Consider the following 20747-nt stretch of genomic DNA (forward strand, 5'->3'; position numbering starts at 1 on the left):
TGTGTTTGGGTATCTGGCGCCCAGAGTATTACAGGCGTTCTTTGAACATATTTGTTCATTTATTCACCCACCCATTCACCTACAAGTGCGTTCTTTCATTTATTCAATCCATAAGAGTAAAATAATAGAGATATTTGTTTACAGCAGATGTCTAATAGTCGAAAAATATTTATTGCACACCAACTATAATGGCCAGCAAAATGTTTGCTCTCATTACCTTCTATTGGGGTAGACGGACTATAAACTAGTAAACTAGTACATAAATGAACAAATTTTACTTAATGGCAAGCGCTATGAAGAAAAAGTGGGGTGCTGTGATTGTGATGGGCGGGGGTAAGTTGGCTGGGATGGTTAGGGAAGGCCTCTCTTTCACACGTGGATTTGCAGAACGGAAGGAAAGCACTCCAGGTACAGGAAACAGCGAAAATGAAGAGTAACAGAATTAAACTTGATGTCCTCAAGAGAGAAAAAACCTAGGGTGGGTAACGAGAAATTCCCTAGTAAATTAGCGTTAAAGTTGCCAGAAGCGTTCTCCTAATACATTTTTATCCTACTTAAAACGCATGCACACTTAACACCCTGGGTTATTTTCATTTCATTTCTTTTGCAGAAATAAAGGAGGTGGGTTTTGGGGCCGGCTTAATTCTCATAATTTTTTCTTTCTGGGTACTTTAGACGGTTCAAGGTTTTGTTTTAACCGACAACCCTAGATATAGGTCAGGTAACTGCACTGTTCCAAAACACCTGTTGTTTGAAGTCCTGGATCCGTTCACTGAAGCTTTCTCAATGATACTTGCTTACATTTCTGTTTTTTAAATAAATGTGTGTTTAATTTAATTGACCAACTGGATTCAGCTAACATATGTGGCGCACCATCTCTGTTCATTAGATGCTAGAAGCTGGCCAGGATGCTAGGAATGGGATAAGAGCCTGAGATATGGGAAGCGACCACGTAGGACCTTAAATGAGGGAGAAAACTTGTAAAACTAGCCAGATACCCAACAAAGGTAGAAAGGAGGCAAGTACAAATTAATACAGGAGCTAGAAGCCCAAGCGAACTACTGGCAGAGAGAACCTAGCGAAGGCTCCAGGGCGCCAGCTGTGTGGGTTTCCATGGAAACGCCTCTCCCCCCGCCTCCCCGAAGGCTCTGCCCTCTCACCACTGAGAGCCAATGACAGGCGGGGGTGGTTCCAGCGCATGCTCAGGATGAGTCAGCGCCTGGGCGCGCAGCCTCGGGTTGTGGGCGGAGCTGGGGTGCGCGTGCGTCCTGCCGTCCGGCGCACGCGTCTCCCAGCATTCAGTTGGTGCGCGGGTGGTGGGCACTTCAGTTCCGTAGGCTTTGGCGGCTGAGTGGTCGGAGGCTGCTGGCCGCTACGCCGACGCAGGCCAGGTGGAGGGAGAGGTCGCCGGTGCACACCCGCCAGCCATGAAGCCCCCCGCAGGTACCGGCCGCCCACTGGTGTGACCCCGCTCGCCAGACCCAGGAGCCGCGCGCCCCCTCCCTGGTGGTGGCCCCTGGGGCCTAAGAGCGGAGCCCAGTGACTCTCGAGTGACCCGGGCCCAGGCAGGGGAGGGGGAGGTCAGCGAGCCCGGAACCCCGACCCCTCGGTTGCCGAATAAATTAACAACTTTTCCAGCGCTTCACTCATTCGGCAAACTCCGTGTCACTTCTGCTGAGGATGGGTCTGGCCCTGGGGTGGACTCTGAGGGAGTTCTAGACGCAGTTCCAGAGCCGGAGACGGACGTTCAACAGGCAAAAATTAAGCAAGGGCTTTAGACAATGGTGCCCCGGTGCCGGGGCTGGTGGTGCTTCTTTAGGGAGGGCGGTCCTGGAGGGCTTCTCGGAGGAGGTGGCATTTCATTCAGCCTGGACCCCGTGGGGAGAAGCAGCTGTCCTGCGGGAGGAGCGTCCCAGGTGGTGGGAATCGCGAAGGCAAAGGCGGGGAGGCAAGCGCACCAGTAGGGCGTTTGGAGAGCAACAAGTCATTTTAGCTGGAACACAGCTGGGAGTCCCTTTTATGGGAAGCACAAAGGGGCGCTATGGAAGGGTTTTCATTTAGGGGAGCGATGCCACCCGCATACTGTATTTTAGAAAATCGCCCAGGATGTTGAGTGGTGCCTCCTGGAATTTTCTCTTGCCCACCTATCCTCTCTGTTCTTTCTGCAGCCCACTGTGATGATGATGATAGTAATTGTATTAATGATGATAATCATAATTATGGTTATTCAGGCCTCAGGGAGGCAGGAATGTTGTCTGCCTTGTTTGCTGCAGGATTGTTAGCTCAGAGATCTGGCACGTAGGTGACAATCTGTAAGTATTTATGAAAGGAATGTGCCTACTCCAAGTTTTCAAATCCTAGTTCCTCCAAAAGATTTTCCCGACAATTCCACCTCACTCGGACCTCCCGCCTTTCCTGAGCTCCTGGAGCCCTTCTTTACCACCAGATTTAATGCAGACTCACAGACCCTCTTGTGCAGTTCTTGAAATCCAAAATATTCTGCAAAGATATTCTCTAATTTGAAGCAGTCATTTGGCCAGAAAAATCGAACCTCTATTGAGGTGAAGAGGCTCCCCCCGCCACTTAGTGTATCAGTGGAAGTAAGCTGCCCGACTTTGAACCCCACCTCTGTCGCTTGCTGCCTGTGGCATCATGGCGAGCTCAGGATTCCCATCTGTAAAGTGGAGCTACATAGGATGCAGAGTACAGAACTGCCTGGGAGTTCAGTGAGGTCAAAACACCCTGGAACACACAAGAAGGTTTTCAAGTGACAGCTGTTGTTTTTCTTTTAATTTATTTATTTATTTATTTATTTTAGGCTGCGTTGGGTCTTCGTTGAGGTGCGCGGGCTTCTCATTGTGGTGGCTTCTCTTGCTGCGGAGCACAGGCTCTAGGCGCGCGGGCTTCAGTAGTTGTAGCGCACGGGCTTAGTTGCTCCGCGGCATCTTCCTGGCCCAGGACTCAAACCCGTGTCCCCTGCATTGGCAGGTGGATTCTTAACCACTGCACCACCAGGGAAACGCGACAGCTGTTGTTACAGGACCACAGTCCTGTTTCCAAAAACTCCTGGGGCTAGAGACGTCACAGTAATCAGATTTCCCCCTTTTAGAGGAGTAATACAATACAGATGTTCCAGGTTCCATTCAGGGAGGTTGGGGGTACCACCCTGCAATCCAGTGATTCTTTCAGTGAAACGCAGGTATATGCCGGATGTCCCGCTCAGCACCGCTGACTTCGGGGGCGGGGCCTCTCCTGGGGGCGGTCCTGGCTGCTGTGGGGTGTTGAGCAGCACGCCTGACGTTGCTGAGGAAGGAGCATCACTCCCTAGTGGTGACAACCACAGACGTCCCCAGACATCCCCCAGTGTCCCCTGGGGGCAGGATCACCTTGTGCTCTAGAGAGCCGATCGCCCTGTGCTTCCCCAGAAAGCTCTGGGGCCTCGCCATCTGCTCTGGGAAACAGTGGACTCTCCCCGGGCTGTTACTCTGACCCTGATTCCGAGCCTGAAGCAGACACGCCGGGTGTGGGGTTCTGTTTCCTGGGTCCAGCCTGTGCAGGAGACGTCCTGGACGTGGCGGCACCATGCTCGGCCGTGAACTACCTCCAGTGGGACCTGAGTGCCCAGCAAATCGGGGAGCTCACCACCAAGCTCATCGAGGAGACCAAGCGCGTGTACGACCACGTGGGCTCCCAGGAGCTCCAAGACGTGTCCTACGAGAACACGCTCAAGGCGCTGGCCGACGTGGAGGTGTCCTACACAGGTGAGCCCTGCGCAGACCGGGCGACACCACCTCCTCCCCGGGGGCCCGGTGGAGAAAGGCAGCCCGGGCCGGCCAGCTTGCTCTGTCCCCGAGGGCCCAGAACGGCAGGGTCAGACAGTGTCTGCCAGCTCTCCTCTCGGGGAGCCGGCTCACGTGCCAGCCTTGAAACTGGAGCCCCTTCTCACCCCTGCCCGTGTGCCTGCCCCGGGATCTGTTTGTTTTCTCTGAGCCGCTGAACTTGGTCCCCTTTGGTTTTCTCCTCCCACGGCGCCCTGGGTCCCCTCATACCCTGAGGCGTCCTCATCGCCACCCAGTGGGTCCTTCCCTCTTCTCCTCCACTGGGTCTGTCTGCTGCCTTTGTATGTCAGATACACAGCTCGCCTCCCAGAGCCCCCTCTGCAGAGCTTGATAAGGCAGAGAACTCTGAGCCGAGGAGACCCCCTGTGCCCGAATCTCTAGAGCAGCTGTTTTTCTGGGAACCATCTAGAATCCCTGAGTTCCAGCTGCGGGATTCTCACATGTTCCTGACGCCTCGCCGTGCAGGGTGTGCTTGCCCCTGGCCTGCAGGCTTAGACTCCAGAGGATCCGCCCTGGGGGGTGCCCAGTGTGCCTTGGGCCCAAGGGTGAGGGCTGCGGCTCAGGCAGCGGATGAAGAGCCCGCGGGCCGGCTCTGCCCCCTAGTCCCCTGCTCTGGCGGGGGCGGGGGAGGGGGTGGCGGGCTCAGTCTCCCCTCTCATCTGTGGCAGGAGGCTCTGGAGTGTGGATGATGCAAATTCCCACCTCGGGAGGGACCCTGCCAGACGTGATTTGGTCTCTCCTACTCCACTTCTGTGGCCTTTTCTATCTCTCCTCAGTAGCCTGAGTAATTTTAAAGAAAACTAGAATTGGACCACGGCACTCCCCTCGACCAACTCCGGTGCCTTCCCACTGCCCTGGGGGTGAAAGTGGGAGCCCTCGACGTGGCCTCTGGGGCCCGGCCACGTGCCGCCTTGCCCCTCGTCCTGCGCCCCATCTGGGGGCTTCGTGCCAGCTGGGGAGCCCCTCCCCTCTGCTTGGCTGGGCGTCGGGTTCTTTGAGCACAGATTGAGCTCCGCCCCGGCGCCCCTTCCTGTGCCCCCCCTCCCCACACCAGCCACCTGGACTAATCCCACACTCTGCTGTTTCGTTGTCATACTCAGTGCAGTCACAGCCTGCAAATCCCAAACGGACAGAAAAGGCTGTTTCTGTCCTTTTCATGGCTTGCTCTCGGGCCACCGGCATCAGACCTGCCCAGAGCCCCACTGTGTTTGGCCTAGTCAGCTTAGCCGGTGACTGCCCTGCAGAGGTTTCCATGCTGCAGCTGACCCACCAGACCTGGGCCATCTCGGTGGCCTGGAACCATGGAAGCCACCAAACTGTGATGTTAATTCAGGTCTCCCCCATGCAAAGTATATGCTTTTTTAAACACTGCTGTGTTGAGATAGAATTCACATACCATGTAATCTGCCCACTTAAAGCATAGATGTCATTGGTTTTTAGCACATTTAGCATATCCAGCCTTCACCACTATCCAATTCCAGAACCTTCCATCACCCCAAAAAGAAGCCCCGTCCCCATCAGCAGTCACCCCCTGACAACACTAACCCACTGTGTCTGTGGATCTGCCTGTTCTGGACGTTTCCCACCAATGGAATCACACACTGTGTGTCCTTCTGTGTCTGGCTTCTCTCACTGAGCATCGTGTTCTCAGGGTCCATCCACGTGGCAGCGAGTGTCGGGGCTTCACCCCTTTTCTCGGCTGAGTGATGCTCCCGTGTGTGGAGGGACACGTGTCCAGTCATCTGCTGATGGCGTCTGGGTCGTGTCTACTGTTGGGTTACTACGGATCATGCTGCTGTGATGGCGTGTGTAGAAGTTTTGGGTGGAGGGTGTTCCGTTACTCGGGTGTGCACCTGGGGGGGTGGGTCTGCGGTCACGTGGTGACTCAGCTGAAGCGTGTGCTTTCACAGCCGCCACACCATGTCCTGTCTCACGAAGCGTACACATGTGCCGTGAAGTATAAAATCTTTGGTGAGCTGCAGCGTAGCCATGGGCAGCCGTGGCTCTTTTCTGGCACCGCGTCCCTTTGGCCTCTTCCGGTCTCGTTCTGCTCCCTGTTCCGGTCCCTCTTGGCTTGGGGTGTCCTGAGCTAAGTTCCTTCCCTTTTGGACTGTGAGTCCCCAAGGACGGGGGTAATTGCTCATCTCTAGCCTGGGGCTGGCACCCACCCGTTTCCACCCGGGGCCGTTTTCACACCTGTCCTGTCGTCTCCCCGTTTCAGTTCAGAGGAACATCCTTGACTTCCCCCAGCACGTCTCCCCATCCAAGGACATCCGGACAGCCAGCACGGAGGCAGACAAGAAGCTGTCCGAGTTCGACGTGGAGATGAGCATGAGGCAGGACGTGTACCAGAGGATCGTGTGGCTGCAGGTGAGCGCGCGGCGGGGCGTCTTCAGACTGGGTCCTTCCGCTTCCCAGGCTTTACGAGGTGTCAAGTTGGAGGGGGCCCCGCAGGTGGGCAGTGGGCACCACGGGCTGTGCGCCGGGCCTGGGGAAGGTGGTGAGTTTCACGGTGGGGCCATTGGACCACAGCAGACGACGTTAGAAACGTGACAGAGACGAGTGGGAGGGAGGAGAAGAAGCATAAAATGCCTTCCCGGGTCCACAAGTCACCTCACTTTCCCGACCTTGCTGGGGACACCTAGAGGGGACGTCCAGTCTCCAACGTGAGGTGAGGGACGAGTAACAGGTGTGTGCACTTCCTGCCTTCCTGTGGATGCTCCGTGCGGCCGGCCGAGCACTGCTGCCTGTGTCGGGGGGACCACGGATACTTCTCACGTGGCTGGTGGGTGGTCCTTAGAACCCGCTGATGCGTATCCCTCGGGACCAGGGGAGGCCCCTGGGTGCTTTGTGCAGACACGAGGGCGGGGGCCTCTGAAAGCGCAGGCAGTGCTTCTTTAACAGAAGTTTTCACTGACAGAATTAATTGTAGGTTTACGTGCAGTTGTAAGAAATGATTCAGAGCGGTCCCGGCTACTTTGCCCCGTTTTCCCCAATGTCACCTTTTGTGAAAGTAAAGTCAGCGTCCCAGCAGGATCCTGACGTTGACACAACTGCCCCTGTCATCCGCTGACCTGGGAAGGTCCCCAGCGGCTTTCGGTCTGGGGCTCTTCCCAGTCAGGCGAGTGTTTGTGTACAGCTTCTGTGTGGACTTCAGTCTCCATTTCCCCGGGGTAAGTGCCCATGACTCCGGTTGCCGAGTCCTGCGATGGCTGCTTTGTTAGGAAGTTTTGCTTTCTAGGAAACCGGCCAGCTCCTTTCCAGAGTGGCTGCACTGTCTTCCACTCCCTCCAGCGACGACTCCCCTGTTCTCTCCTGCCTCGCCAGCACTGGGCACCATCTCGATGTTTTGCTGCGAGCAGAACTTTGGTTATCTTGTTCTAGGAGAAGGTACAGAGTGACTCGCTGAGGCCAGAGGCGTCGCGGTACCTGGAGCGGCTGATCAGGCTGGGCAGGAGGAACGGGCTCCACCTGCCCGAGGAGACGCAGGAGGTGAGCGCCTGGCCTGGGCCCCGCGTGCCGGCCTCTGCCCATCTCTCTGCCACCTCAACCCCAGGAGGGAAGGTCCACGTGGACCAGCGCTCCCTCTGCACCTGCTCTGCCCTCGGTCCTCAGGGTCACAGGGCTTCCCCAGGGCACAGGCGGCGTGGGCCCCTCCCTGCATCCCACCCCAGCCCCGCCTCATCCGGGCCCTCCCCACCACCGTGGCTTTGTTGGGAGGGTCTCAAGGAAGGACCCCCCTCCTCCGAGCCCACTCCACCCTCAGTCCCCGCTCCCACAGAGCTTCCGTCCCGACGCCAGGCCCGTGGGGCTCCCACAGCAGCAGCTCTGTGACTGCCGGGTTTCTACAGTTCAGTTCAGACTCCACCTACCCAGAGTCAGAGCCCGCGGGTCAGGGCTCGGCCCACGCCAGCCACAGGTCCACGTCGTCTTCTGCGCTTGTGGCCGACAGGCTGTGTCAGGAGTTCCCACGCACCCACCCCAAGTTCTGTTTGTTGGCTAGCGCGGCCCCCAGAACACAGGCACCCAGTCCACAGACTAGACCACCGGGTTATTATAAGGGAACAGCCAGGTGGAAGGAGGAGGTGGGGAGGTGTGGGGTGGGGCTGGGGCTTCCAGGCCCCCTGCAGGCACCCACCCGGCAGCTCTCTGAACCCCGAGTTTACTGAGATTTTGTTCCATGAGCACGATTACATCGTTGGCCATGGGCCACTGATTCACGCTGCAACCCCTGGCCCTCTGCCCTCCCAGGAGGTGGGCAGGCAGGGCGGCTGTAAGATGCAACCCGGCCTGTGGCTTTAGGTTTAGGAGCTGTGTGCCAGGACTGGGGACCAAGACCCGACCCGTTTCTCCCATAATTCACAGTGCGGTTCCCACTGGGCACGGAGGCTGGGGGCGACGGGAGGCTGAAGAGCATGGCGTCCGCCTTCACCCCCTCCCTCCTCTCTGGGCTGAGCCCTGCGGCCGCGCGGGTTTCCAGTGGGGCCCCCCCCTGGGGGGCCTGTCCCTTCAGGTCTTCCCAGCTGCCTGACACCCCTCTGCCCCCAGCGTGGACCCCAGAGCCCTCAGCTCTTCCCACTCCTGGTCCAGCAGGACGGGGTCCCTGCGGCACCCTGGACAGGCGGGCGATGGGCAGCCCGGCCCCTCCCGGGAGGCAGCCCCATGGGGTGGGGAGGGGGGCAGGCACGGCGAGCCACCCATGGTCGAGGGCGTCACCTCGGTGGGCGGCATGGGCGCCGTGGCTACACGCATCTTGATGGCCAGGATCAGACCCAGCTCTGCCACCAACCGGCTGGGTCCCCGGAGGCCGGTCACTGGACCCCATTGTCCCTGTTCACCATCTGCAACGTGCGTGACCTGAGGACCCCCTCACAGGTGGTGACCGAGTCGGTTTGTGTGGAGGACAGAGAATAGTGAGGCCAGCAGATCAGGAAAGAGCTTGTCGCTCATGGTTCTGGGCAGGGGCACGCCTCGTCACATAGGGCCTCCCGGGAGCACGAGGGTTCAGCAGGAATGAAGGGACGGGTGGCTGGGGACAAGAGCCTGAGGTGTGGGTCCCCGGGAAGGAGCAGGCTCAGGATCGGCTAGAATGACCCCGGGGCTCCGGGCCTCTCCGGGGTGATGAGGGCAGGGGGACGGTGGCCCCGAGTGTGGGAGCCCCTTACAGAAGGGGCTGGGGTGCAGCCCTGTGCTGGCTGGTTTGCATCAGAAAGTGAACGACGCGGTGAACGCGGGTACCAGGCCCGACCCAGGGCTCAGCGACAGCTTCGGCCGGTGCTGTGCCTTGTGGTGGAGGAAACCGGGACTCGGAGGACTGTGGGACTCCAGCCTCCAGGGTGGTCCCGGGCGCGTGGGCCCCGAAGTCCTGCGCAGCGGCAGGCACGTGGAGCTTCGAAGCTGGGGGAGGTGAGGGTGTTGACACTGGGGCTGCGCAGACGGCCTTGACACTTGAGAACCACTGGCCAGAGGGACCACGGGGACGCCCGGGGAGGAGGGCGCCCAGGAGAGGCGGCCTGCTGGCGCGGGGCAGGGTCCTGAGCGCCGCCCCGCCCTCCCAGGGCACCCTGTGCTCCTGCCCAGTCGTGGCCCGTGGGGCCGTGAGGCTGCAGGGAGGCCAGTGCCCGGCACGGCACCTGCTGCCCGCAGAGGCCCGGCGTCCCTTGGGCTGATTCTGAGCCAGGCGTGCCTGACGAGCCCCTGCTCCTGGCAGAGCCGGCGGGCACGCTCCCCCAGCGCCCCTTCTGTCCTCCGACAGGCACGTCTGCTCAGCCCGGGAGCGGGGCCGGGCGCGCTGAGTCCTGGGCCGGTCAGGGGGTGCAGCCTGGGCAGGTCCTCGAGGCGCCCTGCCTGCTGCTGCCCCGGCAGGGGCCCCGGGGAGCCGGTGCCTTCCTCTGCGCCCCACGTCACTCCCTCCCCCAGGCTGGTCCATTTCTCCCTGTTTCTGAAAGCCAGATAGACCCTGAAGGGACAGAAACTTAGCTCCATTGAAATGGCTGAAACTTAGGCTGTCACCTTGGGGTAACTCCTGAGGAGGGTCCTAACAGGACCCGAGGCCCTTTCTCTCCCATCTCCCTCCTCTCATCCGCCTCTTTTCCCTTAACCCGCCTCCGTGCCCCCGCCCCCCGATCTCACGGCCGTCTTCTTCCTTCAGAAAATCAAGAGCATCAAGAAGAAGCTGAGTCTCCTGTGCATCGACTTCAACAAGAACCTGAACGAGGACACGACCTTCCTGCCATTCACGCGCGAGGAGTTGGGTGCGTGCGGGCCCCACAGGGTGGTGGAGAGGCATCTGTGTGCCCCTGACCCCCGGGAGGGCCTTCTTCCGCTGGGGCACTCAAAGTGTTTGGTTCCCAAGGTTCTGGATCCTTCCTTGGGGACGGTTGCGGTCTGTCTACCGAGATTCTGCCCCGAAGGGAGTTGTCCACCGAGACCCCACCCCCACCCTGCTCTCTGTGATGTTTCTTTAATCTCACAGGGTTCTCCCCAACCTGATCCAGCGTGGGGTCTTGAAGGGCTGGGGCCTGGGCGGCTTTTTCAACTTCTGCCCTCTTCCTCGAATGCTTTATTTTGAAAACTTCACACCTGTAAGGAAGTGGCAAGAATAGCACCAGGGAGACCCCGTGTGCTCCCCAGGCCCGGCCTCCCTGCGTGGAAGCCGTGTGTGCTGTTCCTGCGCCGGGGCCTCCGGACACGTCTCTAGGAGCAAGGGCGCCTCCTGAGTCCCCGGGTGCAGGCCCCCCTCGGGAAGCAGAGCGTGGAGCGGTCCCCCCAGCCGTCCCGATGGCAGTCTACGTTTCTGGCCCCATCTGGTTTGAGCCAGGCCTCAGGCATCGCATTTAGTTGCTGTCTCTCCAGGCTCCTTCCCTGTTGATCGGTTCCTCAGCCTTTTACAAACTTGCTTCCGTCTTGCCCACGTTGATAGTTTCGCAAAATCTAGGCCAGGTGGGCAGCGGCCTGTCACCTCTGCCCGGGGTTCAGACGGGGCTGAGCATCCTCACCGGTCTGTGTAACAGGCTGTTGCATAAGATGTGACACCTCGTTTGCCTCTGGGCGGCTGGGTTTTGGGGACACGCATGGATGCACGCTGACCCAGGCAGGTTCTTCAGGTCCATCACGCCAACCTCTGCTGCCCTAACTTCTGGTCTCCAACCCCCTGTCCTGGGCAGCAAGACCCACGTGGCTCCTGGCGTTCACGGACCAAAGGGTGGTCCCAGGCCTCTGGAAACTGACAGCTGAATCTGCTGGCACAAGCTGTCCTGTGGGGCTGCTTTTCCCCCCATCTGTCTAGCCCAGGGGCCCTGCTGTCATGGCCCAGCCTCCCGGGTGAGAGGGTGAACCCCAGCTCCGTGGAGCAGACACTCAGAGCCCCGGTGACCTGTCTCACAGGGCTGGGGTGGCGGCTGGACATGTGTGGCCAGCCTGGTGGGGTTTGACCCCGTCTGCAGTTTCAGTTCCAGCTGAGCAGGAGCCTTACTGGGTTATTTTCTCCTGGTTGTGGAAGGATCCCTGGTGTCATTTTACAGAAACATAGATGGTGTGTTCTTTCTCTGTTTTCTCCCTGCTTCCTGTCCTCCCTCTCTCTCCCTCTCTTCCTCTCTCTCTCTCTGCCTCTCTCCTTCTCCCTCTCCTTCCCTCCCTCTCTTTCTCTACTTCTATCCCTCTCCCTCCCTCCCTCCCCCTCTCCTTCCCTCTCCCTCCATTCCCCTCCCTCCCTCCCTCCCTCTCCCCCTCTCCCCCTCGCCCTCCCTTCCTCTCTCCATCTCCCTCTCCCTCCCTCCCTCTCTTGAGAGAGTCATATATACACGTAACACTTTGGTTTCCTTCCCTAAATCTCAGTCCTAAGGCAGTTTCCTCTAGGCGTCTTCTCTGTAAAGGCGCCATTCTCCGTTCGTAGTCAATCGCTTCTCCAGAGAAGCTTGGAGGTTGGCTCCTCTCATTTGTTTTCACCCACTAGTTCTGTGTAATCTCTTAGTTTGTATCTTCTTGTAAGTCAGAACTCACCCCCCCTGCCCTGCTCCGTCACCCAGTACTTGCCGACCAATGTCTTTGTATCTGTGGGCTTCCAGGTCCTGGTCTTTCTGGCGGGGTACGGTCCTCTGCTGTCATCACTTACTTAGATGCTCATTGTCCCAATGTGGCCTCGAGGAGCCCCTTCAAGTGGACATGTCCCTGTGATTCTTCAAGTACCTGCTATTTGACACGGGGTGGGCCGGGCTCACTTTGTCCTCTCCCTGGCCCAGCCCGGCCTGGCCCTGGCAGGATAGTCAGAACCAAGGTCTGGCTGCTGGCTGTGCTCCCAGATGCTGGGAGCTATTGCTTCTAGGCCCCCTCAGCTGACGAGAGCTGTATGCACACACGCGCGCAGACACACACCCATGAGTGCCTACCAGTGCCTTCAGCTCAGGTCGAGCACCTTAGATTCGCCTCGTGGCGCCCCTTCCATGCTTTTACCACCTTGTCCAACAGTGAGAACCGGCTCCTGGATGAGCGTGAGGCTGAGAGAGAGTCACAGGGTCTCCCGGTCCCAGTAGGGAGGAAGAGCCGGTTCGGGGCGAGGGCGGCTCTCCCTAAGCTGTTTCTTGTTGGGTTAGGGTTCGAGTCACGGGCACACCTGTCGGGGCCCGCCGAGACGACCCACCTGAGGGGGATCCTCGGGGGTTCCTCCACCCCTCCCTCGGCTCCCAGGCCCCAGGGCTGAGCTGGGTGGCGAGGGTTCCGAGTGAACTGGCCTCTGAGGTCGGAGCTGGGGCATGAGGGGCGGTAGCCTTGCATCGCCCAGGCTGTGAGACACAGGTCCCTGGAGGTTTTAGTCTGAGGGCGATGCACCCAGGTCTCCACGCTAGGAGGACAGTCAGGTTGGAGGCCAGCCATTGCAGCAGTGCTGGCAGCTGGGATGGGGCGGGGGCACCGCCCAGTCAGGGCTGCCTGGCGGTTTCTGCCTTCCACTGGTGCCATCCACCCAGAAAGGACACAGAGGAGACGGCAGCCCATGCCATCCCGGGGTGGACGCCGTCCCGGGCTGGAGCCTATCCCAGGGTGGATGCTGTCCCAGCCTGGAGCCTGTCCCGGGGTGGACACTGTCTTCGGGTGCAGGCTGGCCTGGGTGGAGCTGAAAATAGCTTTTCCTCCCCGAGGGCATCCTGATGAGGAGAGCAGCAGCTGTCTGAGGCGGGAGAGCCCTCGACTTGGCTCCTTTGGGTGCAGAGGTGGGAAGTGGGCGTGTGGGTGGGCCGCACCGGGCATTGTGCTCCCTGCTGGCTCCCGTTCCTCGCTTCCCACGCGGGAGGGACGCCCTCCCTTCCCACCTCGGTCGGGCAGCCCGCGGGTCCTTTCAGAGCCCCCGGATTTGGCTCCCACAGGAGGGCTCCCTGAGGATTTCCTGAACTCACTGGAGAAGACCGAGGACGAGAAGTTGAAGGTCACCCTCAAGTACCCGCACTACTTCCCCCTCCTGAAGAAATGCCACGTGCCCGAGACCAGGAGGAAGGTGGAGGAGGCCTTCAACTGTCGGTGCAAGGAGGTGCGGAGCCCGCCTCTGCCGGCTCAGTGCCCGGAGGGGCCCCACGAGCTCGCCCTGCCCCTAGCAGGTGTCCGGGGGTCTGGCTCCGTCCCCCAGGCCCCCGGGGCAGGAGTCTGAGCCTTTTCTTCCTGAGCTCGCCCTTCTGCTCCCTCGCTCTCGAGCCTTAGCCTCAGGTCCTCTCCCTCTGGGGTGTCGCCGGATACTCGAGGAGCTCGGATTCGCAGATGTCCCCCCCACATCCCCTCTCTGTGCCTAGCATGTGGGCTGGGCCTTCTCGCTGTGGCCCAGGCACGGCCTTGACATTCAGACATTGGTTCCTGCATGGACACTTGTGTTTGGTCCATACCGCCTGTGGCTGCAGTCTGTGCTTCTCCCGTTCAGCGTCTTCAGTAGATGGGGGCTGTGCATGAGCCCTTCATCTTCCCCGCAGACACCACTGGTGCTTGCTCGGCCTCGCGGGGGATGCGGGGGGCATGGGGGACAGTCCTGTGTCCCCACCTTCTCGAGCTGCAGACAAGCCACGTTGGTCCTGTGGTGGCCGGGGGCTCCCAGGAGAACCCCACCGCAGAACCGGAGAGGTGGCCCCAGAGAAGGAGGCGTACGCCGGGGGCCGGGCCTCAGCGGCGAGCCCCGGGCCACCTGCGGCAACAGGCATCTCACCGTCCAGGGGCTGGGTGTTCGGGCGCCGTGGGGATGAGCTACTGTCTGCACGGCAGCCGAGTTTGTATTGTTGAGCCTGGGAGGCCCCTCGGGGGCTCCTGGAGAGCCTGGCCGCATTGCTTCCCACCCTCAACCTTAGAGCCCATCACGGTTCACACCCTTTTGGTTCCAAAGGACCTGTGTTTATAAAGACCACGTGGTAGGACAGCACCAAAGTGCCTAGAAATCTGGGCCAGGAGGAGGAGAGAGGGGGATTGGCTGTGCCTGCCAGCAGCCTGATAGCCCTGCCCGCCTGCAGAGACCTGGCCCGGGGCCCCGCGGGCAGGGCATGGCCCACGGTCCCCAGCGCCGGCCCTCTCTGGGTTCCAGGAGAACTGCGCGATCCTCGGGGAGCTGGTGAGCCTGCGGGCCCAGAAGTCCCGCCTGCTGGGGTTTAGCACGCATGCCGACTATGTGCTGGAGATGAACATGGCCAAGACCAGCCAGGTGGTGGCCACTTTCCTAGGTAACCCCGCCTCCCCCTGGGGCCCAGTGGGGAGCGGGGTCAGGCGGACCTTGACTGGACGTGGTGCTGCCTGAGACCCCACTGTGTCAGCCCCTGCGGGTCGCCTTCCTGGACCCTTCATTCTGCCTCGAGGGGCATGGGGTGGGGGGCGGCTGGGGGGCTGCCACAGGGACGTAGCTGAGCCTCTCCCCTCCGCCCGCAGATGAGCTGGCCCAGAAGCTGAAGCCCCTTGGGGAGCAGGAGCGGGCCGTGATCCTGGAGCTGAAGAAGGCCGAGTGCGAGAGGCGGGGCCTGCACTTTGACGGGCGCATCAACGCCTGGGACATGCGCTACTACATGAACCAGGTGGAGGAGACGCGCTACCGCGTGGACCAGAACCTGCTCAAGGAGTACTTCCCCATGCAGGTGGTCACGCGCGGGCTGCTGGGCATCTACCAGGAGCTGCTGGGGCTGACCTTCGACCTGGAGGAGGGCGCCACCGTGTGGCACGAAGACGTGACGCTCTACACGGTCCGGGACACGGCCTCGGGCAAGGTCATCGGCAAGTTCTACCTGGACCTCTACCCTCGGTGTGTGCTTGGGGGTACATGTCGGCCATGGGCTGGGGATCCTCTGCGGAAGCTGGGCCTCACCCCGCGTCCCTCCCCAGGGAAGGGAAGTACGGGCACGCGGCCTGCTTCGGTCTGCAGCCAGGCTGCCTGCGGCAGGACGGGAGCCGCCAGATCGCCATCGCGGCCATGGTGGCCAACTTCACCAAGCCCACAGCCGACGCGCCCTCCCTGCTGCAGCACGATGAGGTGGAGACCTACTTCCACGAGTTTGGGCACGTGATGCACCAGCTGTGCTCCCAGGTGGGTGCGGGCGCTGGGCTGCGGGCAGGAGCGGGGGAGGGCCCGGGCGCGCATGGTCCTCAGGCATGTCCTCGCCGCGGGATTCTTCAGCTGACGTCACCCCGGACGTGGCGACGCCCTCGGTGTCAGCTTCCATCATCAAACCCCATGCACTGGGCACGTAAACAACGGAAATGGATGTCCTGGAGGCTCCGGAGGCTGGAAGCCACTGATCAAGGTGTCAGGGCTGGTTCCCTACATGTTAAATACACGTACTCAAGAGTTGCCTTTAAAAAAGACAAAAGAAAAGAAAGGAACGTTGCTTGCAAGTCTGGTGACAGGCGGCGATAAGAACCAGAGGGAAGGCTCTGGGGCGGGGAACGCCGTGCCCAGTGAGGCCTTGGGGCTGCTGCCAGTCTCGATGGAGGCTCAGCAAGTCCCGGTGACTTCCCCACGTGGGGCCCCCAGCTGAGCGGCCGGGCCCAGGACCCACTGCTTGCTCAGTCTTCCTGCGGTCAGCCCTTCATCCTGAGAGCGATACTCTCACAGGCTGCACCGGAGCGCGTGGGGACAGTTCACTGAGCTGTGCAGCCGTCACTACTGCCATGTTTTGGAACATTTCCATCACCCCAAAAATGTTCCTCCCGCCCTTAGCTATCACTCCCCTCCCCAGCCCCTGACAACCAGGAACCCACTCTCTGACTCTGTGGATCTTCCTGTTCTGGACGTTTCCCATCAGTGGAGTCGCACCCTCTTGTGTCCTTCTGTGTCTGGCTTCTCTCACTGAGCATCGTGTTCTCAGGGTCCATCCACGTGGTAGCGAGTGTCAGGGCTTCACCCCTCTGCGTGGCTGAGGGACGTCCCCGTGTGTGGAGGGACCTCTTATTACTAGTGTGTTTATGAGCAGAAGGTTTTGACTTTGAAGTTAAGTCTATTAACTGTTTTCTTGCACGTTTTGTGTCCTATGGAAAAAAATCCTTCTCTAACCCGAGGCACTGAGTTTCTTCTGCCTTTTCTGCCTAGAAGTTTTGTAATCAAGCCTTTCATTTTGTTGTTGTCCACTATGGTGGAGTGTTGTCTGTGGTGTGAGGCTGGGGGTCACCCTCTGTCACCACGTTGTCGCCACCGATCCCCACGCAGCCACATGTGATGTGTGTTTCTGTTTAAAGACACCTGGTCTGATAGCAATTGTTGATTTGCTCACGGCGGGGTTGTAACCCTCGCCTGAAGGAAGCTCATCTAACACACTCACTGTCCCCGTGAGCACGTCACCGCACTCCTGCACTTGGGACAGCAGCCAACACTTCAGCTGTATGCTCGGAGCCGTGTTGAGCAGAGAAATCACCCCAAAAACACAAAAATGCACACATTGGGGCATTCAGCAGACCGTGAGAAGGACGCTTGTTTGCAGTTGGGGCTGGAACCGGAATTTGGGGGTCGAGTGACCCAGGAGTGAGGAGGCAGCGTCTGCCCTGCTCCCTGGGGCCTGGGAAGGACATGCCGGGGTCACTGGGCTTGTGTGGACCCACACCTGCCGGGCCTGGGTTCCAGCCACACTGCGTCAGGCGCCGTGTATTCAGGAAGAATTTCAGGCACGAAGGAGGAGCAAAGAGCGCCTGCCAACGGCCGCCATCCGGATGCGCCGTGTCCGCGCCTTTGCCTCGTGGGTGCGGGGCTTTGGCTGGAGAGTGTTGGCTCCATGGGTGGGGAGGGGGCGCGGTGATCCACGGGATGGCGGGCTCTCTGCACCCCTGTGTCCCGGGCAGGTCTGGGGTCCGGGATGGGCCCTCCTGCAGCTCCACAGCCCGCCTTGCAGGCCGAGTTCGCCATGTTCAGCGGGACACACGTGGAGCGGGACTTCGTGGAGGCACCTTCGCAGATGCTGGAGAACTGGGTGTGGGAGGTGGAGCCGCTGCTCAGGATGTCCCAGCACTACCGCACGGGCAGCGCTGTCCCCCAGGAGCTGCTGGACAAGCTCATCAAGTCCCGGCAGGCCAACACAGGTGCGGCCGGGCCGAGGGAAGGGAAGGGGGCTCCCGGACCGCCCCGCTGGAGAGGGCGGCCTGCACACAGAGCCAGTCCCACGTCTCCTTCCTCCCGCCCCCCAAGGCCTCTTCAACCTGCGCCAGATCGTCCTGGCCAAGGTGGACCAGGCCCTGCACACGCAGACGCCCGCGGACCCGGCCCAGGAGTATGCCCGCCTCTCCCAGGAGATCCTCGGGGTCCCAGCCACGCCAGGTAGCCACGCGCGAGCCGGGCCCACCTTAGGGGTTGGGGTGGCAGCCACTGCCCGGGTCAGGAGGATCGTATGGTGGCGTGTGAAGGGGGACCGACACACGCTCCGGCCGAGGCCCGCGGACTTCTGGCCTCTTCCCCGCCTCGGTTCCTGGGCTGGTCCCTCCCGCTGTGGCCCGTGGAGGCCAAGGGTGGGGTGGGCGGCTCTGCACGTGCTTTCTGGAGAGCCTGGAAGGGGCAGGAGAGGGATTCATACCCCGGACGCAACGCGTCGACGAGGTTTACACGTGCGTACGCGGTTCACTCCCTTGTGAGCACTTTAACCCGCGCTCTCCCCGCGCTGGAGGGCGAACCCTCACTCATCCCTCGGAGCCTCGGCAGCTGACCTTGTAAGAGGCTTAGGGGTGAACCCTCGTGAGCTTCAGCAGAAAGTGGGCAGAGATTGATTTGTGTCCCTCCACTGAGTAGCCCGCAAGGTCCCCGTTTTCTAGAAGTGTTGCGCCAATCCTCCCTCTAGTGGCAGGGGTCTCAGGGCTGCTTTGAGGCCCCCGCTCTCGGGAAGGGGCACTGAGGGGCCAGGGGGCTGGGCAGGAGCCTCTCCGCGTGTGTCCCAGGGACCAACATGCCTGCGACCTTCGGCCACCTGGCAGGCGGCTACGACGCCCAGTACTATGGCTACCTGTGGAGCGAGGTGTACTCCGCGGACATGTTCCACACACGCTTCAAGCAGGAGGGCGTCCTGAGTGGCAAGGTGAGAGGCCGGCCTGCTGCGCAGACCAAGACGGCGGTCCTCGGCCTGGGGCTAGATGCCTGTGCCACCCGCCTGGGCCTGCCCGGCCCTGAGGGCCCTGCCCTGGACCTCCTGCTCCCCTGCCCTTTGTTCAGCCACAGCAGAGGTGGCCACACCCACACCCCCAGATCCCCTCCCTTGGATGCTGATGGCCCCTGGAGCCAGGGGAGGGGGTACTCCACCCTCCTGCAGCCCCGTCCCCTCTCGGCAGGTGGGCATGGACTACAGAAGCTGCATCCTGAGGCCAGGCGGCTCCGAGGACGCCAGCGTCATGTTAAGGCTCTTCCTGGGTCGGGACCCCAAGCAGGACGCCTTCCTCCTGAGCAAAGGGCTGCAGGTTGAGGGCTGCGAGCCGCCGGCCTGCTGACGGCACAGGGTTCTGCCCACCCCAGCGGGCTGGGTGCCTTAGCGCCCCGCCGGGGCGGGGGAGGGGCCGCGTGTCCCCCCAGCCCCTGAGTCCCTGGTGGCCGGCCTTGGCCAAAAGTCTCCACCTGGACGTGTCTGGAGAGCCTGGCGTCAAGGCTCCCACTTGTTGCACTAATGCAGCCCCTTCCTGGGGAGCTTTCCTGGTTAAAACACGGTTCTTTGAAACGCAGCCATTAAAAAAAAGACTCCAGTCCTGGTCTCTGACTGCCATCCCTTCCACCACAGGAGTGGCATGGGGGCCATCACTGTGGGGGGAGTTCTGACCTTGGTCGGGGATCAGCACTGGGGCCGTTGAAGGCTGCTGTCCGCTGGTGACACGTCTGGGTCACTGGGAGACAGCTGAGCTGTGGGGTGAGTTCAGTCGGGGATGGCCCCCCAACCCTGGCCGGGCCAGCTCTCCAGTGATGGGGTGTCAGTCTCCTGCCGGCCTCTCGCCCGTCACTGTTTGGCATCTCGGGGGCTGTGACTTGCTGCAGCTGGTTCTGGCAGTGGGCACAGCTGCGGGAAGCCCGGCTATGGCTGTCCCTGTCCCCGTGTCCTGTCCTCCTGCTCACGGCTGGCCGGCTGGCTCCCTCTCTCTGGTCATTGGCAGCTGGTGAAGTCTGGACCACGGCAAGGGACCGCCTTCCCGGGTCCTAGCAATTTTTCCAAAAGGCCTTAGGGGTGTTTTTTGGTGGCAGTAGGAATTCAGAGAAGGTGCTGCACCACTGGAGCGGTAGGGTGGGCCTGGACCATCCCGTGTGTCCTTCCCTGGCCTTTGAGCTCCTCGGGAGCCCTGCCTCCGGCCCTTCGTCCCCACAAAGGACGCCAGGCAGCGGAGCGAGGGCGCGGACAGTGCCCTGACCTTCTCCCCGGGGCCCAGGCAGGCAGGCCGTGCCACGCTCTGTCCTCCCCTCAGCCTGCCCACCCGTTCTCACCCGCCCTGGGCCAGTCGGCTGTGGACCAGGCTGTGGTGTCTGCCCTTCTGCAGCACCGGCTCAGCTCCCTGCACCCACTTCTGTGCCTTCTGTGTTCTGGGCTGTTCGCTGGCCCAGAGCCGGTGGGCAGGCGCCCCGTGGCCCGGAGGGCTGTTCGTATGAATTACCTGGGGCTCGAAAAGGAGCACAGCCGGCCTTCCATCCAGGCACCTCTCGATGGATATGAAAGTGGCGTGTTGGGGGCTGGGGGCTGCTTGTCTTCCCCTGCACCGAGCCCCCAGATGGTCCCCGTGCAAAATCCAGTTGTGGCGTTGGCACCCCAGCTGTGTGCCGGGCAGTCCGTTGCGGGAGCCACAGGCCTCGGGCTGGTGGGCCACAGGGTTCCCAAGCGGGCAGGTCAGGACTGAGAGGGTGAGGCCTTTCCCCGGGTCCAGGGCCCAGACTGAATGCCGGCTGGAGGCCCATCTGCTCACTGCCCTCACCCCCCAGCCCCTGCCCTCACGTGAGCCCCAGGGCTGAGCTCAGGTGTTTGATGCCCAGGCTCCCCGGCAGCCCAGCCCGTCCCCACTCCTCCGTGGTCACTGAAGGACTGGGAGGCAGGTTGCCCCACAGAGACAGCTGTTCTCCGAGCCCTGGGCAGGGGGCAGGGAGGACGGGCACAGGGCCCTGCAGGGGTGTGGGCGCCGGGACAGCCGGAGCAGCTCCACACAGTAAGTAAGAGCATCTCACCAAAAACAGTGCGTTTCTCCAGCCACCCTGGGACCTGGGCTCAGGTCCTGGCGCAGGAAGGGGCAGCAGTGCAGCTGTTACCTGTCACTAGGGGTCGACTGTGGTCCGGTGCCACCTCTTAGATCCTCCCCGTCCCCTTCCGGGGTTGCGACAGGACCCCTGCCAATCGGGTTCTCACTCCTCCCCATCCCCTAACCCTCCTCCATGAAGGTGGAAGGAACACGTTTTTAAAAAGGATGGAGCTTGGGTTTCCCTAGTGGCGCAGTGGTTAAGAATCCGCCTGCCAATTCAGGGGA

At 61.0% G+C, this 20747-nt stretch overlaps 1 protein-coding gene across 4 annotated transcripts; it reads left to right on the forward strand.

Annotated features, from left to right (window-relative positions):
- Positions 1-1290: 1290 nt before the first annotated feature.
- Positions 1291-18988, forward strand: THOP1 (thimet oligopeptidase 1). Of its 4 annotated transcripts, none has more exons than XM_007176608.3 (13): positions 1291-1443; positions 3549-3761; positions 6061-6209; positions 7224-7331; positions 9991-10093; positions 13199-13359; positions 14389-14524; positions 14727-15093; positions 15174-15375; positions 17171-17357; positions 17464-17592; positions 18204-18340; positions 18591-18988. In XM_007176608.3, the coding sequence occupies exons 1-13, from the start codon at positions 1428-1430 to the stop codon at positions 18744-18746; spliced, it is 2064 nt and encodes a 687-aa protein (XP_007176670.1). In that variant the 5' UTR covers positions 1291-1427; the 3' UTR covers positions 18747-18988. The 4 variants fall into 4 exon arrangements, with proteins under 4 accessions (XP_007176670.1, XP_007176671.1, XP_007176673.2 ...); XM_007176609.2 differs by having other exon boundaries at positions 18240-18340; XM_007176611.2 differs by lacking the exons at positions 17171-17357; positions 17464-17592; positions 18204-18340; positions 18591-18988 and adding an exon at positions 15466-17127.
- The last annotated feature ends 1759 nt before the right edge of the window (positions 18989-20747 follow it).

This window comes from Balaenoptera acutorostrata, chromosome 2 (assembly GCF_949987535.1).
Source record: "Balaenoptera acutorostrata chromosome 2, mBalAcu1.1, whole genome shotgun sequence".
Taxonomy (NCBI): domain Eukaryota; kingdom Metazoa; phylum Chordata; class Mammalia; order Artiodactyla; family Balaenopteridae; genus Balaenoptera; species Balaenoptera acutorostrata.

Coding starts and splice junctions, on each gene's coding strand:
- THOP1 (XM_007176608.3), top strand. Junction 14,525..14,726: donor GGTGGTGGCCACTTTCCTAG/GTAACCCCGCCT, acceptor CTCCGCCCGCAG/ATGAGCTGGCCCAGAAGCTG. Junction 17,358..17,463: donor GTCCCGGCAGGCCAACACAG/GTGCGGCCGGGC, acceptor CCGCCCCCCAAG/GCCTCTTCAACCTGCGCCAG.